Source organism: Motacilla alba, chromosome 1 (assembly GCF_015832195.1).
Source record: "Motacilla alba alba isolate MOTALB_02 chromosome 1, Motacilla_alba_V1.0_pri, whole genome shotgun sequence".
In the NCBI taxonomy this organism is placed as follows: domain Eukaryota; kingdom Metazoa; phylum Chordata; class Aves; order Passeriformes; family Motacillidae; genus Motacilla; species Motacilla alba.
In genome coordinates, this window is record NC_052016.1 from 84713212 (window position 1) to 84737643 (window position 24432).

The 24432-nt window shown below is 38.2% G+C and overlaps 1 protein-coding gene across 1 annotated transcript in view; it reads left to right on the forward strand.

Moving 5' to 3' along the window:
* The window catches only part of IPO5 (importin 5), a 45207-nt gene extending 27249 nt beyond the window's left edge, over positions 1-17958 (forward strand). The window contains exons 16-26 of the mRNA XM_038135261.1: positions 496-628; positions 722-843; positions 1366-1462; positions 1936-2108; positions 2544-2655; positions 3249-3304; positions 6433-6555; positions 7132-7351; positions 10145-10373; positions 11883-12024; positions 14634-17958. Coding sequence (XP_037991189.1) covers positions 496-628; positions 722-843; positions 1366-1462; positions 1936-2108; positions 2544-2655; positions 3249-3304; positions 6433-6555; positions 7132-7351; positions 10145-10373; positions 11883-12024; positions 14634-14720 — 1494 coding nt within the window. The 3' untranslated portion in view covers positions 14721-17958. The remainder of the gene's footprint in view (positions 1-495; positions 629-721; positions 844-1365; positions 1463-1935; positions 2109-2543; positions 2656-3248; positions 3305-6432; positions 6556-7131; positions 7352-10144; positions 10374-11882; positions 12025-14633) is intronic.
* The last annotated feature ends 6474 nt before the right edge of the window (positions 17959-24432 follow it).

Consider the following 24432-nt stretch of genomic DNA (forward strand, 5'->3'; position numbering starts at 1 on the left):
CTGTCACCTTCTTATAAATAGATCAACAAGACTTGTTAAACAGCTGTTCTAATGAGCAGAGAGCTATTTTAACTTGTATATTTGAAAACAAATACTCGTCTGAAAACATAGTACTGCACCCTTTTTTACTTTTTGCTCTATTTTACCATTTTCAGGAGTATAGCTTGGTAGTATTGTTTAAATCTGGGAACTATTTCAGAAAAAAAATTACTTTTTAGTACAGGCTCTTGCACTGCAATCATGAATCTTGCACTGTCATATTTTTACATGTATAGCAACTTTGATTGGAGGTGATGTTAGACTTGGGATGTCTTTTGAAGATTCATTTTTATGTGGATTGCATGTTGGATTACTTCTTTTTGAAATAAGCTTTAGGGACTGCTGACAAATTCTTTTCAAAAGTCCTATTGTTTAATGTATTTCCTTTATGCTTTCCTTTTAAGTATGCATTAAAATAAAATGTGGGACATGACAATTCTGCCTTCTCTCTTCTAGATTTCTTACATGATCTCTGCATGGGCCAGAATGTGTAAAATTCTTGGAAAGGAATTTCAGCAGTACCTTCCTGTTGTCATGGGACCTTTAATGAAGACTGCATCCATTAAACCTGAAGTAGCTCTTTTAGACAGTAGGTTTAAGATGATGTTTTGCTTGAGAAGTATACTGAAATAAATGATTTTGTAGCACTTTTAGATTATTTCTCCTTTCCTCTGTATAACAGCACAAGATATGGAGAATATGAGCGATGATGATGGTTGGGAATTTGTAAGCATAGGTGATCAGCAGAGTTTTGGAATTAAAACTGCAGGCCTTGAAGAGAAAGCAACTGCATGCCAAATGCTGGTGAGTAATAAAGTGGTTTTGGTGATCTATGTGTTTCTGGTCAGTGGAGTCTGAAGCCAAAATTTGTAACCAAAATACTCTTTTTTGTCTCATGTGAAAGAGTTTTTGGGTGATACTGCTTAGTTTGATTATAGGCACTTAGTTGCACGTGGTTTACTTCATTAAAAATAGTTTGTTTAGTTAGGAGGTTAAAATTTTTTGAATGAACAGATGGTTTTCCTTTGTTAGCAAAACTTAAGGAATTGGATATGTTTAAAAGTAGTTCTTTTTGCGAATATTGCTGGTTTGGAATTTGATTTGAAAGTTATGTGCATGCCCTAAGGGTGAGAACTCATGCTGCTATCAGGGTTTCTCAAATTACCACAGTTGGAGGGGGGAAGGGAAATGGATTATTACATGTTTTTTAAAATAAAGTAAAAGAAAAAATCCGTGCACTTTTAACAATCTCGCTCTCACCTTTGCATAGCTGAAAAATATAAGTATTATCCTTTAAAAAAGGCATATCTGTGCTCTATTTTTCAGGTTTGCTATGCAAAAGAGCTAAAAGAAGGATTTGTGGAATACACAGAGCAAGTTGTAAAGCTGATGGTTCCATTGTTGAAGTTCTATTTCCATGATGATATCCTATTAACAAATTCCACTGTAAAAATGGAAACTTAGAATTAAAATTGTGCTTGCTGTTTTCCTAAATGAATTGAAAGTGTTAGTGTTAAAATAGTCTCTGACTTTGTAGCAGAAACCAGCCACAGAATGCTGGTTTACACACCCTATTTTAGGCAATGTATTCCTACTTTTCCCCCTAGTTTCCTTTTTAAATAAGCAGTCAGAAGAAAAAGCAATGTTTGTGTAACATAGCTGAAGACAACTTGAACAGCTTTTCTGTCATGGCCTGAAATGGGCTTAAAACCACTTCTAAATAGCTGACAGTCTAATTTTCCTATGATTTAAACTATATATAATTAAGAAATCAAATGCATGGATTGTAATGAAATGAGTTTCAGGTAGAAAACCAAGAACTTGATTATGGTGATGGGATCTTAAATTCTAAGCACTTTGTTGGTGTTGACTGCTGTATTTCCTTAATAATGACACGTGTGCGAGTGGCAGCCGCAGAGTCGATGCCCCTCCTCCTTGAATGTGCCAGGGTTCGTGGGCCAGAGTACCTCACGCAGATGTGGCATTTCATGTGTGATGCTCTCATCAAAGCCATTGGGACGGAGCCGGAGTCTGATGTCCTCTCAGAAATAATGCATTCTTTTGCGAAGGTAACATTCTTACAAATTTAATGGTGTTACTGTTTGTAGCTTTTTGAAATAAGGGACATGTTTGGTGTTCCTTTAAATGGCTCGAATAAATGCAAGGCTTCCTCTACAGGAAATTTGTTGTGACTGTAAATGTTGTTACAGCTGATGGAAAAAAAATTGTATTTTGTTTTGCAAGAATATCAAAGTATTAACCTAAAACATTTACCAAATTTTTTCATTTTAATTATGTGCAACTGAAATTACGGGTAGGAAATGTACAGTGGTACTGTGCCTCACTTCTATAATTTGAGCGCTGATTACAGTATGACTGTTCTTCTAATATTATTCCTGCTAGTGATCCAGAGCATGTATTAATATTCTTTGTGTGCTTAGATTTCATTAAGACTGCTCATGTTAAATTTTAAAGCTGAAAAACTGGTTGTTTTGTTTCACAAGTGCATTGAGGTAATGGGAGATGGATGCCTTAACAATGAACACTTTGAAGAACTTGGAGGAATACTGAAAGAAAAACTAGAAGAGCACTTTAAAAATCAAGAATTGAGACAGGGTAAGTTAACACAAATCCTGTTAACATGGGATGTGGTTGTTCTTTAAAGCAGAATATCTAATTATTTCTGAACACAAAGAAAAAAGCTGTTTCGATTTCATTGATAAAGTAATTGGAATGTGAACCAACAGAATCCATGAGTTGTATTTGTAAGCTCTTGGAGGGTGAAGATGGCATCGTTTTCAGCAATACTGTAGTTTAATCAAAAGTTAATGGACAGATTTATTTGAAAGACAGTGCACATTTATGATGTTATAATTTGCATGGTTTTTTTTCATCTGAAGTCTGCAGTTTTCTCAAAGCAATAGTAGTTTCTTGTTTCTAAGCACTTTCCTTGTCTTGTCTTTGTAGACAAGCTGGTGTGTTTGTTTCTATTTCATGTGCATTTTTACACATTCCTAAACTGGACTATCATGTACTTCTTCCTTTTCTATGGAAGTTTTTTGAAACTTCTTAAAAATTGAAAATTCCTGTTGCATCTTCAGCTACTGTTTCCTGTTTTCTGAATTTGTTTCTGCATAATTTTTCCCTTTCACAGGCTTCTTACACGATTATAGAAAGGCAGTGGTTTAATTTTTTTTCTTTTAATTTAGTGAAAAGACAAGATGAAGACTATGATGAGCAAGTTGAAGAGTCATTACAAGATGAAGTAAGTTAGTTTGAAGAGTTTTTCTGTTCCATAAGCACCAGGATGGAAATATTGCAGAAATATGCTTTTGACTCATTTAGGGCATAGTGCATCCTCAGAATTATTTCTTCATAGAAGAGTCTTGTTACCAGAGTCCTTCAAAACAGTAAGAAATGGGTCACACTGCATTTATGAATTAGAAAATATGAAAGGTTTCCTTGTCTGATATGCTGAAGTAAGAAGTTCAGGATATAGCTTTTTATTTTCTTTATCTGCTCAAACAATTCTTAGATGTCATTAACACTGATACAGATTTGACAGCAGACTACTTAATTACAGAATAAGCTGAGTTGGAAGGGATCCACAATGATCGTCGACTCCACTCCTGCCTCATCACAGGGCATCCCAGGAATCACACCATGTGCCTGAGAGCATTGTCCAAATACTTCTTGAGCTCTGTCAGGCTGGTGCTGTGGCTACTTCCCCAGGGAGCCTGTTCCAGTGCCCAACCACCCTCGGGGGGAAGAACCTTTTTCTAATATCCAACCTAAACCTTTCCTGACACAACTTAAGGCCATTCCTTTTGGTCCTGTCACTGGTCACCAGAGAGAAGAAATCAGTGCCTGCCCCTCCTCTTGCCCCAGTGAGGAAGTTGTAGACTGCAATGAGGTCATCCCTTAGGTCTAGCCTTGCTGACTTGCTTTTTCTTTGAGCCTTGCAAGCTGGGAGGCTCTTAACCTTGGGCCTCTATACCTCTGATCCCAAGACATATGGTGTGTCATGTCAGGAACCTGTCTCAAAAAGAAAAGCCCAAAACCAGAAAAGGACAGCAGGATAAACAGCTGCCATCACATGTTTGCTTATGAGAGAATACCAAAGTGACTACTTAACTACTTACATACTAGGGTACCAAAGTGAGTTAATAGTTTCAAGTGGAGGTGGTTGTAGAGGAGATACAATAATTTTATTAGATCATTATTAGTATGGAGAGAGAGTAATAATGAATGACTGCTGCTGCTGCTTATAACATGAGACAAAGGATGCTCAGTAAATTTAAGAACTAAGAAATTTTTTTGCTGCACAATGCAGCTATGAAGTTTGATCACATGAGTTTAACCTGTATGCAGACTCCAGAAATCATACCCATATGTAAATACTGTCTTAAATAACAGTGCGGTTCTTGAGCCCCTTTTTAGGCTTTTTAGAATTAGGCCAGCATTCATGAGGATATATTTTTGTTGCCTCCAAAACCCTTTTATTTCCTTTGTGTCACTCTGTACTGAAAGAAAATGCAAGCAGGCAGCAGTTTCAGAAAAGCTGAGTCCCTACTCTGCAACAGAGTTGCAAGGCATTTTTAAAAATGTTCTAATGTTTGCTGATAGTTCTGTAAAGTCTGGAGAAAGATTTGTCTGCATTACCCTGTGAAAGGAGGTGTGGGATGAGAACATTACTTGCCATATGGACAGAATTAATAAATGAGTAACATTTGGATATACACCTTTGGTATCAGAGTATGTTCATGTGTCCCTTACCTCAAGGCAGCAGAAATATAAGAAGCACAGAAGGCATGAAAGTTATCCAAGCAGTAGTTTCAGATCCAGCCCTCACTTCAACAATAACTAAACTGCTAATTTGGTAGAGAGCAGAAGGCATACACCAAGCAGGTGTTACACTCTCTTCCCCAAGCAGCTGTTGTAGCTGTTGGTCAACAGGCAGTACCAGGCTAGGTGCATCTTGTGGTGTGCTGGAGCAGTTCTCTACCTCTTAATGTCACTGTGTGCATGTTCCAGGGTTCCTGCTTGAGATGTGCCTTGATGATGCAGAAATTGGCTCACTAGGAAGGGTTTGAATATCCAGTTGTGGGAAGCTTCCTGTTGCACAAGAAATAGTTACTAGTTTGTCACCAGAAGGTGAGAAAGGTGAAGGTCACTAGGGACCAGAAAGTAGCTGTACTGTTTTCCCTGCCTGTTAAAGTATAAACTGGTTAAAGGGACAATACTGTAAAACAGAAGTTGCTGTAAAAGAAAGTTAAGAGTTTTCCCAGCATAAGTGTGTCCAGAGAATAATCCTGACCTGTAGATATAACTTGAACTGATAGCTCTGAGGTAAAGCTCTTTATTTGACCGGTTTGATGTATTAACTGGACAAGGTGAAAAATTTGAACAAGGGGAGGAGAATAATACTTGTTATATTTTTGCCACAGTCTTTATCACAAAGGCAACTGTCCATTTCCACAAAAGCTTTTTAGGGTATCCATAAGGTACAGAAGAGGAAAAAGGCCTTTTGCCTTCTCTAAAGGGAATCCATTGAAGAAGCAAATTTGTACAAGACAGTTTTGTCTTGATCTGATTTTTCTGTCCCTGAAACAAACCTGCAAGTCCTAGGCAACTGAGTTCTAGCAATCAACTTACATTTTTAAGAAGGGTGAAAAGGAGCGCTCCCGGAACGACCAGTCAGTCAGTCTCACTGTGCCCGGTACGATCTTTGAACTCATTTTCCTGGCAGCAGTGGAAGACAGGGAGGTGATTAGAGACAGCTGATACAGCTTCCAAAATGCAAATCATGCCTGATTAATTTAGTGGGTTCTGTGATGGAGTGACTGTGTTGGTGGACTAAGGAGCAACTGATGTCATCTGTCATGACTTCTGTAAGGCCTTTAAGAGGGCCCCACACAACATCCTTGTCACTAATTTGAGGAGATCCATATTTGATTAATTCAGCAGATAAGGAATTGACTGGATGGCCATGTTTAAAAAGTTCAATTCACTGCCTCAGTATTGACATGACAGTAACAAGTGATGTCCCTCAAGATACTGGAACATGTTGCCTAGAGAAGGATGTAGATTCCTGGGAAAAATCAGGGCCAGGATGGATGTAGCTCTGCTGTAGTGGGAAGTGTCCCTGCCCATGGCAGGGGTTTTGAAACTAGATGATTTTTAAGGCACCTTCCAACCCAAGCCATTTTGTTATTCTATCATTCTGCAATTAGACAAAGAACTGAAAATTAGCGAACTTTTTAAAAAAAGGTTTTACAAAAAAAGTCATAAATCAACTTTATTCCATTAGTTTAGACACCTTAGCACTTCATGTGACTTCCACTCCTTTAAAGATTGTTAGTCTTCATGTGAATTGTATCCTTTTCCTTTCAGGATGACAGTGATGTTTATATTTTGACTAAAGTGTCAGACATTTTGCACTCAATATTCAGTAGTTACAAGGAGAAGGTACTGCCGTGGTTTGAAAGGTTACTTCCACTAATTGTCAACCTAATTGTAAGTACCTTGTTTTCCTTTAATTTAAATTTAGTTATTTTTTCTGATGCATTAATATGTCTTCCGTGCTGAAGTCATAGAGAACTTGGTAGATAGAATGTAGCAATTACTGTTTTACAAAATAGAAGATTTATTCTAGATCAAGGATGAAGTTGTTACCCTGTGCTTTCTGAGCAGGGTCACTGCTGTGCTACTTAAAATCTGTGTTGCAAGACCCAGGATCACTGATACACACAACTGTTTTGAGAAATTTAATTTTCTTGACGCTGTCCAGTATCTCAAAAATGGATTTCAAGAGGAGGGACAAAAAAGTGTTGCAGACTCGTGGGGGAAAATTGAGACTGATACATGTCATGGAGTGTGAAACAGAGGTGCAAAGATAGACACCTGGATTTTGTTTTGTTCATGGTATTGCTGGAACAATCACTACTGCAGGTTACGTGGTTTTAGGATTGAATTTAACCCATGAAGATTTTAGCAAAAGTATGAGACCACTGTTCCTGTGATGGTTGTCGATATACTCATTGGCTGTACAAGAATTCAAGGTGTCTGAGCTGTTGGGTGTTTGTGCCGCAGTGTCCGCATCGGCCGTGGCCAGACCGGCAATGGGGGCTGTGCATTTTTGACGATGTGGTGGAGCACTGCAGCCCCGCCTCCTTCAAATACGCCGAGTACTTCCTGAGGCCCATGCTGGAGGCGGTGTGTGACAGCAGCCCCGAGGTGCGGCAGGCGGCTGCCTACGGAGTGGGAGTGATAGCGCAGTTCGGCGGGGACAGCTACCGGCCCGTCTGCCCAGGTACGGACCCTTGAATGTGGGGGCTGGGGGGAAGAAATAGAAATGGCTCGCCTTTTGGTTGGTGAGGTCTGTTCCCTTGGCAGTGCTGCAATAGATTGCCAGTGTTACCTGTGTCGTGGACCAAGTGATAAAGTACCTGAGTTCCTCAGGCTCTTATTGTTGTTCTGCTTAGTAGCATTTCTGTTGCAGCACTGACTGCTTAGCAAACTTGATTTACGTATTCTTTTTTAAAATATGATCTAGCATGCAAATGTTAATTTCATAAAAACCATCTTTTTGATACACAGCTGTCTCATAGATGCTTTCTGCTAATATTGAAGTGGTTACATATTAATGCAAAAGCCTTTGGATGTCTGGAAAAACTACAAAAGAGAAATATTTAAGGAATAGCATAGAATTACTACTTGTGTGGCTCTCTGCTTTCTGATTATATAAAAAGGAGCCTGATTTCTGTAAAGTAAGAAGTGAAACGAGTGTGAGAATACTTATCAGAAACACTTTGTCTGCTTTCTTTCTGAATGTTTCAAATTCTTTGAAACTTCAAATTCATCTTAAATTTAAAGAAATTATTGTCAGCTTGCGCTCTTCTTGCCAGTCACCAAAGTTACTTTTGCACACTAAGTAGCATCCCTTATGAAAAGGTTTTTTTCCTTTTTTTTAAAGAACATTTATAGTAATCTAAGTATGTATTTAAAATATATATTTTGCATGAATATCGAATAAAAGCTGAATTAGATTATGTAAGAAAATAAGAATCATCTGATAGGGATTGACACAAGTCTTGCCTACATCAATCAGGGTTGTAATTTTCATTGTTAATGTAACTGTTACATGATAACAATCAGGATAAGGTGTCTTTTTCAAAAGAAAAGGAAAAGCAGTGTGGGAAGCCTTGCAATGAATCATTAAGAGCATGAAAATTTAGATTTGTCTAGACAGTTCTGATTTTGGATTTTTTTTTTAGCTTTTTAGCATCTGTTGAAGTCTAATTTTATTTTTAATTAATTACACTTTATCTTACCCCACTTAAACTTTGTAAAATCTTTGATCCTTCTCTTTGTACTTGGACAAATAATCCTTGATTATGCCCAGACACCTGGCTTCTCTTTAAGTTGAATTTTAGATAAAATAAACTTTCAGCTTTACAGCATACAGTTTATTAGTAGACACCTCAAAAGTATTCTAAATCCTTTTGTGCATACATGAAAGAACTTTGTGATTTATTTTAATAGATGAAGATATTAGAAACAAATCCATGTCATGAGACCTTATCTACCCCACAGGTTTTGCTATATCTCTGAAAAACATCATGTCTGTGGGCTTTTATTTGTAACTTATTTTCTTTACTGGTTGATATATAGCACTGGCATACTGTTCTTTTGCAAGTTTGAAGGGTATGTAAATACTCTTCAGAGAAAGGAGAGTTATTGATATAAGCATTTTTGGCAGTCTGTTAAAAAAGTCCAGGAATATAGCAAGAACTTGTAAATGGCACGTGATTTACCTGATGAAACAAACATCACGAAAACCAGATTTCATAAAGGGCAAAGAAATATGATGGAAGGAAAACCTACAGCAAAACAAGTCACTTTCCTAACGGGGATACAAGGTTACAATTGATGCAACTGGCAAGGTTGCTTCTGTTATGTTGGTGGAATATAATTAGCTGTTCTCTGTGAAAATTGTATCAGTCAACTGCATGGATTTCTTCCTAAATCACATCAGTGGCCTCAAAAGTGGGTGGTGCCAGATGTCAGAGCAGTCAGTCCTTGGAGAAAAGTGTAACATTATAGAAGATGGGTCTTTCACTGTCAAAAGGCTTTTTAAAGGTTTATCTAACCTCTATCTATGTGAGAATGCATATGTTTTATAGACAAGATAAAAACTTGTCTGGTAGGCTGTAGGGAGAAAATTATACTGATTCATTTTGATGCCCTCCTAATTTTACAGTTACAAGGACACACATACCTACAGAGTCATTCATTAGTATTAGTGAGTGGGATACAGATGAGATGAGATTTAGCTTCAGCAGCCATGAAAACCTGAGGTATAAAATGCAGGCTCAGTTGTCCTGAACATTGTAGACCTTTCTGAAACAAACTGCTGTGGAGAATAGTCCAGCATCATTATCCTGCATTCAGTATACATAGGCTAGCAGATGATGTTTCTGTAGTTCTGTAATGTTTAACAGCTTTTCCATAGCTACTTAATTCTTCAAAAATCTAATGCAGTGGACTTAATATAGAAAGTGGATTGTGTATTCTTTAACTGCAAAGCTTCTACTTACTCATCAAAATTCAGAGTGTGAGATCTTACTCTTCCTCAGTAATTAGAGTTATTTTGAAGTGTGCTTTCTGTACAATTCCACAACCTGCTTACTGTGCTGATAGAGAATTTCACAGCTTTAGCATTTTATTTTTAGCAGAAGAACACAAGGACAATTGTTCCTGCTTGTATGTAGTGTGCTTGGAAGTCTGCATGGACACTAGTAGCTAAAAATGTCACATTAATGTTCCTTTAGAAGGGTGTGTGTGGTTACCCACATGACTGTTTAAAAAAAATATAATTGCTATTAACCTAGGAAGAAAATTGGCATTTTTCCTCCATTGAAAGACATTTCCTTTCCTTGATTTTTATGATCTAAACTATGCCAAGTTGATTCACCAGGTGAGATTACTCCTATGACCTTTTCCTGTGTACATCCATACATATTTTTATAAACAGATGTGTGATAATAATAAAGTAGAGCTTGATTGTGCAATTAAACTTTGTTCTTGTGTTTTTAACAATTAGAGGCGCTTCCATTGCTGGTGAGAGTCATTCAGTCACCAGATGCCAAAGCCAAAGAGAATGTCAATGCAACAGAAAACTGCATTTCAGCAATAGGAAAGATAATGAAGTTCAAGCCTGACTGTATAAATGTCGAAGAAGTCCTTCCACACTGGTTATCATGGCTTCCACTTCATGAAGACAAAGAAGAAGCTGTTCATACTTTCAATTATCTGTGTGACTTACTTGAGAGGTAAGGCAAAGTCTTCACACTGATGCAGAAAGTAAGCCTGTTTGCATGCTCTTTCCTTGCCCTCTTTGTCCAAAACTGAGAAACTGTGAGGTTAATCTACATATGGTTTAGAGAAGATAATTAGAAATGTCAGAACTGAGCCTTCCCTGATGTTTTTTCTGCTTTTTTAAACAGTTACTGTTCTTGTCCTAAATAGTGTCTGTACAGCTGGAAAAAAATCCTGGCTGCTTTATGTATCCATAATGGCAAAGGATTTGCAGAAAACTTTTACAGAAAATTTCAGGAAAACTTTTTGATACTCTGCTTACATATCAGGACCAGTAACTGACCAGGTTTTTTCTCTTAAAAGCAGCACACATGCTCTTGCAGCTTTCTTTTAAGTAGTTTTGCACCCTTTTGCTTTCCACAAAGTGAAGTGTAAAGTAGAGAAATAATATGGAAAAATTCATTGTACAGTGCTATCTCCCTTAATACTTATTTCAGCTATCATTGAAAACATCTTATCCCACTGTTTATTCTTTGGGTTTGTGCTCCCTCCTGCAGGTAAAATGGAAGAAAAAAAGTAATCATTTATTCTAGTGTGATGCACTTCATAAACGCGTGAAAAAATGTAGCCTCTGAGGTGTTATGTAGTAAGCACATTATGGCTGGCACTGTATTACTTCTTAGGAGAAAAATATAAGGGAAGTAACTTAAGTTTCTTACATTCTTTTGTATTTTGTGAATACCTTGTATCTCTGGGTGCTTTATTAAGGCAGAGTCTCAAAATGGCAGCTGAGGTCCCTAGACTGATTATAGAACAGTGAGATACAGATGAGAGACACCATAATAATGCTGCCAGGTGTGCATGTGAACAGGAAGATAGAAATTGAGAATTGCAGTACCAGCACACTTCTGTACCCACCTCTGTGCAGGTGGCTCAGCCTGGCTACCTGCTTCTCTGGAGTTCTGCTAGTCCTACATTCACAGCAATGGTAGGTGGCAGGGCTGGAAGTACATCATGTGTTCCACACAAATTCCTGGTTGCTAATACTCCTTCACTCCAGCATTTGGCTGGGAAAGAGGGAGCAGAACTGCTTGCTTGCTGTGTCATGGAGAGTGCTGGCAGAGAGCTGAAGTTACTGGTGCTCCTGATGCCAGTAATGCAACGTCCTGAGAGGCACAGAGAGAGGAATAAGTCCTTTTAGGCAGGGTATTTCTGTCACAGGGTATTTCTGTCACACTATTTACAGTTCCATCTGCATGGAACTCAGCCATTCTGTAAAGTTCAGAACTTCTTCCTGATAAGGTTTAGGCTGAGTAAAGAATCAGCTGGTTAAATATTAACAGAAGGGGAAACATGCTGTCAGCAGGCAACAAAGCTGTGCATACTTATTCAGCTGTGTGAAACTTAAACCTAAATAAGCAACTTTAGAATAAGATCATTCAAAATCACTTCACTTACGTGTAAAGTATTTACATTATTTTTAGAGAAACATTTATTCCTCTGCAATATATCTTTTGTAACAGCAATAACCCAATTGTCCTCGGTCCCAACAATTCCAACCTTCCCAGAATACTTGGTATAATTGCGGATGGTGAAATCCACGAAGCTATCAAACACGAAGATCCATGTACCAAGCGGCTGGCTAACGTTGTTCGCCAAGTGCAGGTAAAGAAATGCTTGCTTAAGTATAAAGGGAACATTTAGAATCTGCTTGCAGAAGGAGCTAAACTGTTAAACCAGTTTTGAGAGCCTTATCTCCTTAGAGAATAACGGTTCAACCAGGGATCTTGGAAATCCTTTGATGTTTCTTGAATGATTAATGATAAAATTTGGTGACATTTGCACTTGAATAAAATAACTGTAACTAACTTCCATGCAGTGAGATGGTTAATATGTGAGCCAGTATTAGTTTTTGTGGGTTTTTTTTCTGAGTCTGAAATTAGAATCTGGAGAGACGTCTGCGTGTCCTTTTATCAGCGAACTGTACTGCAGGATTTGATCCCAGATGTGGTTCTTTAAGGGTCACCAGCATCCTTTGGTGACTTTCTAGTACAGCAGCAGCTTGGGCTCTTTGTTAGAGAAAGAGTGCAAACCTCAAGTTATTTTGCTACTGCCCTTTTCAATCCAGTGCAAATATAGGTGGCTGTTTGATGTTTTCCCTGCCTTTGGGAAACTGCCTTAAGGTTCACTTCCTTTATGCCAGAATGAGTCACTTAATGATGATGGGGATGTCCAGGTACTTAAAGAGTGCTTCTCTACGGTGCTGTAAGTGGTAGTGCTTATAGTGCAGATCTGTTCCAGGGCCAAATGTTGTTGGGTGGATGTAGTACTAATGAGAGAAAGGTGCCTGGTAAGCATCTTGCTCATAAAAAAGCATGGAGGATCTTATGCAGCTGATCTTCAATTACTGGCTTTCTACCTGACCTGCTTTGGCAAAATTCAGGTTCAAGAAATTTAGGAACACTTGATATTGGAACTGATTCACCTGTACGAGTGTGTCAGCCTGAGAGATCCGTTCTGTCTGGTAGAAAAAGTTGTTAAAATTCTGAAGGCATAAAAAGAAGGAAATTGAGCAAGTTTCAAAGTGAAAGTAGTGTAAGTGACTGCTCTAGATTCTGCCTGACAGATACAAATCCTTGCTGTTGGTACTCAAAGTCTAGAAATGCACCTTTGTATTAGGGTTTACCTAGTGCATTTGTTCACTTACCTCAAGTCATCAAGGCTTTTGGTTTGTTTTTTTTTTAACAATACAGTGGCGCATGCAGATATAGATTAGTTGTGTACAACAATGTCTGGTTCTGGCAAGGATTGATAGAAACTTAAATGAGATAAGACCTTCAGCATTGGCTGAATGGTTTACCTTTGGACCGAGGAGAAAAACGAAATCTTAAAAGTCATGCCTTTTAAAAAATACAATTTTAACACAGCGTTACCAATCCTATTTCTTTTCACACATGGTATTTTAACTTTAGTAAAGCTGTAAGACTTTTATACTCTTACTAACTGTAAGTGTCTTATACTATGATAGGAATTTTCAAGGTTGTGGAGCTGCTAACAAGCTCCTGCTTCCCAGATTCCAGGAGACTTTTTTTTTTTTTTAATGATCTCAGTAAGTTTTTTCACTGCCAGTGTCTAACATGATCAACATGGTCATTACTGGAATTGAGTATAAACTTCTTTGCTTTGATATTGTCAGGCTGGAAATATTTCAGTGTAAAGTATCAATTTAAATATGCATCAGAAATGCTGGAAGAGTGCATTTAATTCTGCAATATTTCATCATACATTAAGAGTCTAAAATGACTAATGGTATTTAAAGCTAAACCCACAAACTTACATTTGAGAGCATTTATTTTTGAATTTTTTACTCCATTTTTATATTTTTAAACTTTTTAAATTTTGAGAAAAGGGCATTATAATAGAACTGAATGTAAAATATAACAAATATAATTTATAACTTCAAAAAAATTACTTAAATTATACAATTATTGCAAAAGCCAATCTAAAGACCTAAAGTCAGTCACCTGGAACTTTTTTCCCTGTCATTATCCTAAAGAAAGCAGAGTGCCAATTGGTAGCAGTTTCTATTGATAAGTGAATAAATACTTTTTCCTCAATCTTGATTCATATTCAGCACTTTCTGGTGCCATTAGAACAGTCCTTACTGATGGCGACTTTAAAAGCTAATGCCTCAGCTGAGGGCTGTGGTAGCACAGTTGAAGAGTTTACGTTTACCCAGACAGATGCTGTGCAGTTCTCTCTGGGAAGTGGTTGACCTTTCCTTTCTCTACAGAGCCATGCCCTATGTTGGCAGCAGAATTTTGCACACCCTTGTTTAGCACATCATGCTGTAATCCCAGTGCTTACCTTGAAGGTCTGAGTGTGTTACTGCTGCACCAGTGCCCAAAACACTCATGTGGAAGAAGCATGATTCAGTTTTGCCTGAACATTGGTCTTTTAGCTTCTGTGCAAAACGATCAAATGGTTTATGCTGTGGTTGACACAGACACGAGTGTCATTTGTTCACCCGCACAGTTGTTACAGAGAGCTCCCAGGAGTTCCGAATCAATTACTCTGCTGCTGTTCAGCCTTTTGGAGCATCTCAAGTTGAACCTGTGTAGCACTGTGTACCACTGAAGATTTCAGTCTCTTTGACATGTATATTACAGGAATAAGCTGAGAGAATGTTGAGCTTTGTAAACATAGGAAAGTTTAGGATGTGCCTTGGACACTTTCAGCCTGCATATAAAGACCGCTTCTCATTTTTTTTCTAGACATCCGGAGGACTGTGGACAGAATGCATATCACAGCTCAATGCAGATCAACAGGCAGCCATACAGGAGCTCCTGAACTCTGCTTGAAGGGCCTTAATTATCATCTGCAAGAAAACTAACTCCAAATAAACGTTTACCCTATTGTTTAGGTTTCTTTTGTTTCTTTTCTGAGTAAAACCAGAACTGTAGTGCGTGTAGGCCATTCTTCTGCAACCTCCAGGCAGTGGCAGCAGGAAGAAGCATTCTTTCAGAAGGGTGTTTAAATCGGTTTCTATCCCACAACATGAAAGAAGTTTCCTGTAAACCCTACAATAGCACTGAAGAGTATTTTTCTAACGGTATCAGCCATCCATACGATGGTGAAAGGGAAACAAGTTGAATTTTCTCTTTAGACATAAGACCTTCAGCAGTAGATGTACGTTATAACAGATAAACGTTTCTCTACATCTAGTGTTAATTGTATGAATTGGAGTGTGAGTCTTTGTAGGGTAGAAAGTGTCCTTCTGCCCAACAAGATAGTAGAGCAAAAGATGAAAAACTGAAGACAAACATCGAGCATGAAGACCTCATTGATCGCACTTTCGATTCCCAAAACCAACTTGTACAGTGACTCAATGAGGAAAGCTGTTCAGCTTCCAGCCCTTGAATGTGAAGTCTCTTTGGCATGTCTGACAGTATCTCATTCACTCCTCAATAAATGACATTGAAACACAAGAAGCTTGTGTAGAAGTTCAGTGATGTGTGGTTCTTTTAATTTTCTCTTGTGAAAAGACAAAAATAACAAACTATACAAGTCACAATTTTATATATGAAACTTTGTATATTGTTGCCTATTACAGATTTTATGCTTTTTTGTTTCTCAACTTTTTAACAAATTTTTCACCTGAGTGTGTAGAATGGAAACTTAATGGCATTCCTTGTGTGACAGTAAATATACATATCTTGACTTTAAAATGTTTTTCATGTTCAGATGCAGTTGCATTTCTTAACTTATAAAATGTAGTGTTGTACCAGCTGCAAATGTGCAATGTGATCTGGTAGGCAGCAAACCTGTTGTAGTAGCCTGTGTTTCATTTAAAGCAATCATGCAGTCGACAGCCTGACCTGAAAGAATCAAAAAAAACTTCTCAGGTCTTTTCTGGTACTTCGAGAGCAATACATCATCTACCAGCAAACATAGGCATAGAGTATCTGATTTCTAACAAAGGTGAGTGAGGTTTTCCCACTCTGTTACTTCAAAGGTGTTAGTATATGTATTGATCTTTGAAAACTTAAGTTCTTACTGAAGTGTTCTTCAAGTAGATCTCAATTGTCTCTTGAAACAGATCTTTTCGCAAAGGGAGTGTAAGTATTCTTCCTTTATAATAAGGTAGAACTTTACATGTAATAAATGCCTCTCATACAAAGTTTTGCCTTTGAAAGTGTTTCAGAAAAGAAGATAAAAATGAGGTGTACCAAAACCAGCCCAGAACCATTATACCCAAAGGTTTGTGAGACAAACTGCCTTAACTATAGAACTTGACGTTTGTCAAGTTTGACAAATGTCGTTTGTTTAGAGGCAGCTGAAATAGTGCAACAAAGTGCTGTTCCAGTTCTCATTTTGTTCAGTATTGGTAATCTCTTATTTACAAAAATTCAAGCATTCATGCATCTGGAAGATGAATACTAAGGATTGGATACCAGTTCAGTGAGAGAACTAGTAAGCCATGTCAGTTATCTCAAGTGCTGGTCCTAACAATACCAATTTTGCTATACTCTATCCATCATCTTTCTTCTTTGTGGGGTTTGTTATTTTAGGTATTTGTTATTTCAATTTGCCCTCAGTCTAAAACATGTAAATTTTGCCCTGCAGTAAACTTTTTGTACTTTTTCTCAGATCTTAAAGCTTAGATTTTTTTTTTCCCCTTTCTTTGGATGTGTGGTGAGAATCATAGCACATTTGGCATTTCCCAGAAACAGTGTCAGCTTTGGCTCTCTGTAACATAAGCAGCATTTGAATTGCTCTCCTAATGGACCAGCTGTAATCCTCTTGCCTTCCTTTTAGTCAAAGTAACTGAGAACAAATAGAACCAGGAGATGGGGTTGCTCTGTGTGCTAGAGCCAGCACAGAGCGTCTTTGTGCAGTTGCTTTTACGCTGTTAATCATTTGATCAAAGCAAAGGGCACCGAGTGAATCCCTGTCAGCCTGACAGGTAGGTTGGTTCCAGGTCCTACCTGGAGATCTCACCTGTCCCCACTGAAGTTGTCAGGGTTAATCCAAAAGCTTCTGTGGCATTTTCTCAATTTGCACAAGCTTTAAAAACTATGCTCCCTTTTCACCTATTAAAAAGCTGTCTGGATCGCTTATATTGGCTTTTCTGGTTCCTTAATACAGAATTTTTAAGCAGTCAACTGTTCCTGTTCTTCACTGCATTTAAGTACTGTTGCCCAAAGAAAGTACAGTAGTAGAACAGTAGCTTTAGCTGCAGCTATCTATTTTAAAAATAAAGTGGCATCTTTATGAAGGAGCCAAAGTAATCTTAAACTGGGGTACTGATATGGGAAAGGTAGTGTTGATTGAACCATTTTTCCTGGGTATAACTCCAATCTTGCTTTAACAAACTGCTCAGCTATTGCGTGGGTTAAGAGATGTACCTAGTGTGGCGTGAAGAGCACTGCAAACAATAGCAGTGTTTAGCGCTGCCTGAACAGAGGTGCCAAATCCACCCTAGACATCCACACAAAAGTGCTCAAAGTTGCACTTAGTAACAAAAGCACAACTAGAGAACACCATGCAGGTGTTCCAGGACTGGAACCTTCCATTAGCCTGCTTAATAAGCATATGAAAGTAACTAGTGTGCATGAGCACTGCTTTCAAAAGTAGCTCATCTCCCTGAAGTGTTGGGTGAGTTTCCATTTAAATTCTCACTCGTTCTTACTGTTCTAAAGGTGAAGCTACTTGATTTGTGTTTGCAGCTCTAGGTTGGTCGTGACAGATAATAACGCAGAAGAATGTCAAGTCTCCTTTGCCTGGCTTTGTCTACAAGATCCCCCAGATCTGTGCCAAATCTATGTAAGAAAGTGACTTGTAGCCTTCGTGCTTACAACATGGGGTTTGTGTACTGCTGAGGTATTCTGTCATTGCTTTTTTCCCTGCAGAGATTTCAAGGTGTTGCTGAGTGCAAGGGCTGGTATTCCCCAGCATAGAACAGTTGCTGTTATGCCAAATGTTGTCTGTTCTCTACACATCTAGATCTGTCAGTCTCATGTATGAAGTACATGCATGAGAGTAAGACGTGTTGCACAGTTGGAATTTTTGATGAAATAAAGAATTAAGGAAGGTGAATTTCCTATTGACTCTGTGTATGCTTGTCTGTATTGGCTATGTAGCTGCCTCAGGCTCTTGAACTGGAGCTTTGTTTTTGCCTTAGTGGTATCTGTAGGGGTGCACACATACACTGAGTCTTCAGAATACAATGAGGGTGCTATTAAAAGTAATACAAAAGTCAAGTACTTGCCACCATGTGATTTCACAGCTTTGAAGTATTTTGTTGGGCCTCTTTGTGGAGGAGCCTTATCCTTTGCTGTTCAATCATTTGGTTTGCTTTTCCTTTGCTAACTTAGAAAATGCTGCTTCCTTATATGAGACTTGATGGTACCTCTAAACTCTAAGAAATGCATTTGTTGTCTTCCAAGAAGCAATAAACAGGATCTAAGTGTCTGTCCAGTACAGGTCCTTTCCCGTATTGGTTATCAGGAAGATGTTTGTGTTGCTTCAAGAAAGAACATCTCTCAGGACAGCTTAACCTCTGTTGAGACTTGGAGGTATGGGCTCAATATTGAATAAAAGTCATGGGATTTGTTCAGGAAAAGGCTTCTACAGCATCTTCTCTGAAGCAAAAGAGAAGTGAGGCATGGAGGCGTACTCAGAACATGAAAGCTGTGTTTCCTGTCTTTGAATACTAAATTAGCTGACCTCAGCCACAGTACAGTTACTCCAGTCGAAATCTGGGTTTGTCTCTTGAGTTTTCAACTACTTTTGTTTATCAGAGTATTTGCTTTTCAAGGGTAATATCTTGTTCCTCACAGCCCATGAGACCTAAATGTTTGGTCTTTACATTTGTCACAAGTTCACAGATCTTGCTCACTGAATTAAATCTTATCTTTTTAATTACCTGGTAGAGAAGCCAGATCACCTCTCAGCTCTTCTGAGACTATTTAGGAAATCAGCATGGGAGTGGCAGCCTGAGATATCTCCTCCTGATGAGCAAACAAATGATGCTCAATGCAATTGCTCACCACCCGCTGAGCGATTCCAGACCCACCTTCCTAAACCCAGACCAGCCACCCTTCCAGATAACCCCCCCAGTTTATACACTGGGCATGGCATTCTGTGGTGCGGAATATCCCTTTGGTTAGTTTGGGTCACCTGTCCCAGATACAGTCCCTTCCAGTTTCTTTTGTGTACCTCCTCATTGGCAGAGCATGCGACAAAGAGGGGGAAAAAAGTCCTTGACTTAGGATAAACACAACCGGGCAAAAACCAAAACATCAGTGTGTTATCATCAACACTCGCATTCCAAATCCAAAACACAGCACTGTAACAGCTACTGGGAAGAAATGTATGCTACTCTGGCTGAAACCAGGGCATCCTGCAAGGCTGGAGTTAGTGTGAAATTCATTTCTTCGGTTAGGAGATAAGGAATTGCAGTTTCTGCTGTGGGGAGACCATTTCAACAACCTCTACAACAGATAATTTCCCATCATTCCGGTTCAGGCCAGTGATAAACTTTCTGCACGTTTTCAGGAAGGAAAGGTAGGACCTAGGAGGTACAAGTCAGTTTTGACTTTGATTTTGCTGTATCACTCCAAAGGCTGTCCATGACTTCAGTTCAGGTGTAGGGAATTTTTGTGGCTGCTAAACCATGAAATCAGAATGTCTTTTGAGTTTAGTATTGTTACTGCTCTAGCCTTAAGAATAACTTGTGCTGATGTAACACTAGATGCAGATAGGTATGTGTAGTAGAATTTCACCTACTTAAGGAGGTTTTGTTGGTTTTGTTCAGGGTTTGTTTTGGGGGTTTTTTGTTTGTTTGTTTTGTGTGTGTGGTTTTTATTTGTTTGTTTTGTTGTTTCGGTTTTTGGGGGGTTTTTGTATGTTCTTGCCAGCAGAAGAGGTTCAAAGCTCCCCTGAGACAGCAGATGAGCCATACTCATTGATGGAATGGAATTTTCTTCCAGAAGAATGGATAGAGTACATGTCAGCAGAATTTCATCAAGGGACCACTATCCAGGAGTATATAGTGAAATATTCCCAGCTTAATGATGACTGATGGGAATTACAAGTTTAACTTCAGTCAGTTTTGCTCTGAAGATTGTTACTTGTCTCTCGTTTAGCCAACACCATTACCACAGCTTGTTACCTAGTGCAGATGGCCAGTGTCTTCTGATGGTGGGTAAGAAGCAAAAAAGAAAGGGGATATTTCTTCAACTTACTATTTCTCCTCTAAATGTATGGCTGTTTTGTGTTTTTTTTTTTTTTCTATGAGGCAACAGAAAGTTTTATTTTAAATATATCTGAAGTACAATTTTTCATGTAATATGTGCTGTTAACAAAATGCTGTTCCTTAATGACTGCACAGGCCTATCTTGTGTCTGGTGGTGATAGGATTTGCTGTAAGTTGATTAAAAGGTTTAATATTCAATTCATATGCTATCTTAAAAACCAATGCTAATCTTTAAAACAAAAAAAACCCTTAGAATACAATTTACATTTGGATTCAGATCAGTGAGAAATAATGTAACACAGGATATTGAATCAGGGAAGCTAACCTTGCCTATATTACTTGAACTAAATTATGCAACATCACCATTTCTAAATACCTGAGAATAAAATGCCAAGAGAAATGTTTTACTGTGAAGTTTTGTCTGTTTTAGAGAGTTGGTATCCCTGGAAAACAAACAAAACAAAAGAAACACCAAACCCCCCAAATCTGCCAATTTTTGTCAATAGTTATTGTGAAGAAGCGTGTAGAGGCAGTGGTTGTGTTCCAGCCGTTCTGTGCTCCAGCTAAAGCTGTTTCTGGCCAGTAGATGGAGATGAAAGAAAACAAAGAGAAAGTGAAGTGTTAAATCAGTACGGGTTTAGCCAGGTCTTCTCCCTGTCCCTGTTTCTCCTGTCATTAAAGAGTGTGAATAAAGTACCTGCCCATGGATAAATGCCTCCTTGTAAAATGAGACAGCCATAGCAACTTTCTGCTTGCAGCTACAAAGCCAAACTCTGTTTGGAACCTGCCACCTCTCCCTTGTCCTCAGGATAAGGAGGAAATTAGTTTCATTTGGGATGCCTGTCAGTCTCTGGGAGTGAGCAAAAAAGAACAGCAGCTCTGTAGATGAGCTCCTGAGGGTCTGAATTAACATCAAGAAGTGTGGATTCCTGTCCTTAAAATGAGTAAAAGCTTAAAGACATATCTGGAAGTGGCAGTGTGGTGAGAAAACACATTTCAAGTGCAAAGCTAAAAAGGGTTAACTGGTAAAGAAGTTATATTAGATTTTAAGAGAGGATCTTCATCTGCCCCTTTTTGCTATTAAAATACTGTATTTATTATCATTTGGGGAATAAAAAAAAAAAAACAAACAAAAAAAAACCCAAAAAACAAAAGGCTTCCACAACCTCAACCTCCAATCTGTTGCAACTGGACTCTTCTCATCATTCTTATGCCACTCTTGTGAACTCTGAGTGGTTGCAGGACAGACAGAAGCAGGGGAGTAGGTAAATCAGGAACAATTCCCTGTTTGTCATAACACAAGACTGCCCAAATAAAGTATAAAATAGGATGTTTAAAACCAACTATTTTTTTTTCATACACTGTAAATTCTAATGGATGTGTCTGGAAGTCCAAAATAGATTATTAAAACCAATTATTCAAGGGTGTGTGAATGGTTAATAAGCAAGGTGCTCCTGAGGAAACTCCTTGCTCAAGATGTCCATAAATCATTGGCTGTCAGAAGCTGGGAGAGTAGGCTAGGAAAAGATTACTCTACCTTTGTCCCATTTGTTGATTTCTTTCCCTAAAGCTCCAGTACTCCATCTTCTGTTAGACACCCAGTTCTCTGATCAGGCTTCACACAGCCCTTTGAAGACATCCTTCTCTACAGCACTCCTCACTTTCCCTTCACTGATTTTGTTTATACAGATCAAAACTCACCATCTTTTCATGGGGCTGCGCGAGATGTAAATAATTGTTCACCCAGCTCACAGAGGATCGACTTTGTATAAAGCAGGAATCCTGTATAGAGCAGGAATCACTTTGTATAAAACACATCTCAGTGCTAATATTCACGGAAGACACTTGCTCTGGGGCCTGAGCAGGGAAAAAAAAAAAAAGTGTTTTCTTATCTTGACACTGTTACGTGGATTCTAAATAAAAGACAAAAGACAATTCTGTAATTAAGTACAAACATAATAAAATCCCCATCCTTTATTCTCTGCACCATTTTGAAGGAGATAATGGATTTTTTTGTGTATTCAAATATGGCAGATCTGAAATGCTAAATATTTGTGGCTTACACAAAGGATCAAAGTACAGTAGAAAGTAAGGCATGTGGTGAGACTGGCTTTCCCTAGTAGAAGATTAAACCATTTTAATATTTGGGCAGTTTTATGAGAACTGCAGCTCCTTTGTTACTGATCTGCCTCTTCAGGATGAGAGGTGACAGCAGGAAATAGGGATTAAGATTTCCTCTCCAGTACCAGAGGGAGATATGGCACAGAACAGATGTGTGATACCCAATGTTGTTATCAACTGCAGAAAAAATATGGAGGGAACAAATTAAACAGTCAGGGCTGAAGCAATTGGAAATATCAAAGAAAAGACTGCATTTCAGAATTTAAAAGCATAAGATAATAGGGAGCTTCTTTTTTATAAAGTTAAATTTAGTATGGACTATTATTACAACTCCTGATGCTTTAATAGAGTTCCTGGGAACTATTCGGGTTAAGCCTGTCCCATTTCAGCAGAGTGAATTCAACCCAATTCTATATTAAGCTCATGTCCATTTTGAAATCTAGTATTTTAAAAAAAATGATATTTGTTTTTTCTTTTGGTTCACTTAGAAATACCAAATGGTCACTAGAGATAGCTAAGATATTTTTAAAGGACAATTGCTTCCTAAAGATTACTGATAAACCAAAATGATTGCTTTCTGTATGTAATTGTCTGAGTAAACCATGAATCTCATGTTTAAAATATTCATGGAGTGGAAAACTGCACAATAAACTGGAATCCTATGGGACACCAAGATGCTGAGGGGAATGAGACATACATGGCATGCAGACCACTAACTGAGAAAACAAAAAAAACCACACTAGCACTAACGCACATAAGGGAATTTTTTTCTCTTAAGTAGGGTGGGAAAATTATCTAATTGGAAATTGTCATAATGAATTTTGACTGATTATATTAGGTGGAAAAAAACAGGCATAGGAAAAGCTCATACCCTGTGTGCCTCTGACCTGCATGTCAGAAAATGAAGATGCTGTTAACAAAAACTTTTCTATGTCTGTCTTCAGCATCAGAATCCAGGACAGCACTCATCACTCACACTTAAAAGCTATAGGCAGAGTCACAGAACAGGTTAAAGAACATTTTTGACAGTGAAAGACCAGCACTGGGAGGAAGGAACATGACCAACAGTTCTGGACAACTTTGTCAGCAGGTTGAGGGGAGCTGATGAGAGAAAAAGTGTATGTTTAATATACCTGACCTTTCAGAAAAACTCCTTCCTGATTTGAAAAGAATCTGTAGTAGAAAATAGACCATGTCATTGTAGATGATTTTTCTCATCAGTAAAATGGAAATGATGCTTCATATTTTTTCATCTAAGTTCTACTTTCTAGAGCAGTTGTTTTGCTTACATTCATTGAAATTTTATTTCTGAAAAAAAAAATGAGCAGGAAAAAATGTTTTTCAAGTCTCTAATAGTTTTATTTTATTAAACAGATTATGCAGATCTTACTAAGCTTTCTACAGTGAAATGTTATTTCTATAAATTATTTAATGCTTTTCGCTTTCAGAACAGAAAGTTTCACAGATCCCTTTTGAAGAAGGAATTTCACTAATTATGTTAAGCACAGATAGAAAATTGATGGTTTTGTTTCTCTTCATTCTGTTATGTTTTTCACGTGGGATGCATAAAAATTACCACCCTGAGAAAACTGGGCTTCTGGTCTGACATTTAGGAACGGGCTGATTTTAGAGGCTGCCTTCTGAAATAGCAAAATCATATGCTGAATTGATGTTTGCTTTGACAGGTTTTACAGTCGCTCCCCACAGCCAGATTCCGAGGTTCTGAACACTAAAACAGGAGAATATGACAATGGAGAAGACAATAACTGAGCCACCTGTTGTAACTACCCGTTGTAAAAATAAAACGTCTGTCAGCCAGCATGAAATCAGAAAGGACCCATGGGAGATCCTGAATGCAACAGAGCACCAGATAAGGCTCCCCCACCACTACTTTGAAGTGGGGATTATCCCAGAGGGATCTATTCAAACACACTGATGTGTTCCAGATGTATTCCCTTGTAGAAGGTCACAGCAAAAATATTGGCGGGAAGTGTTGAGGAGAGAAGAGATTTATTGTTTTCATGGGAATCTTTAAGTCTGATAATGCTAAAAGCCATGTTTAATGTTCTATATTGTTCTCATTTTCATATTTGCAAGGGGACTCATTTCAGCTGTGTTTAATCAGGGTATAAATTCTAAGGGATTGCAAAAATGGGGTGTTTTTTTTGTTTCAAACCATACTTTTATCAGGC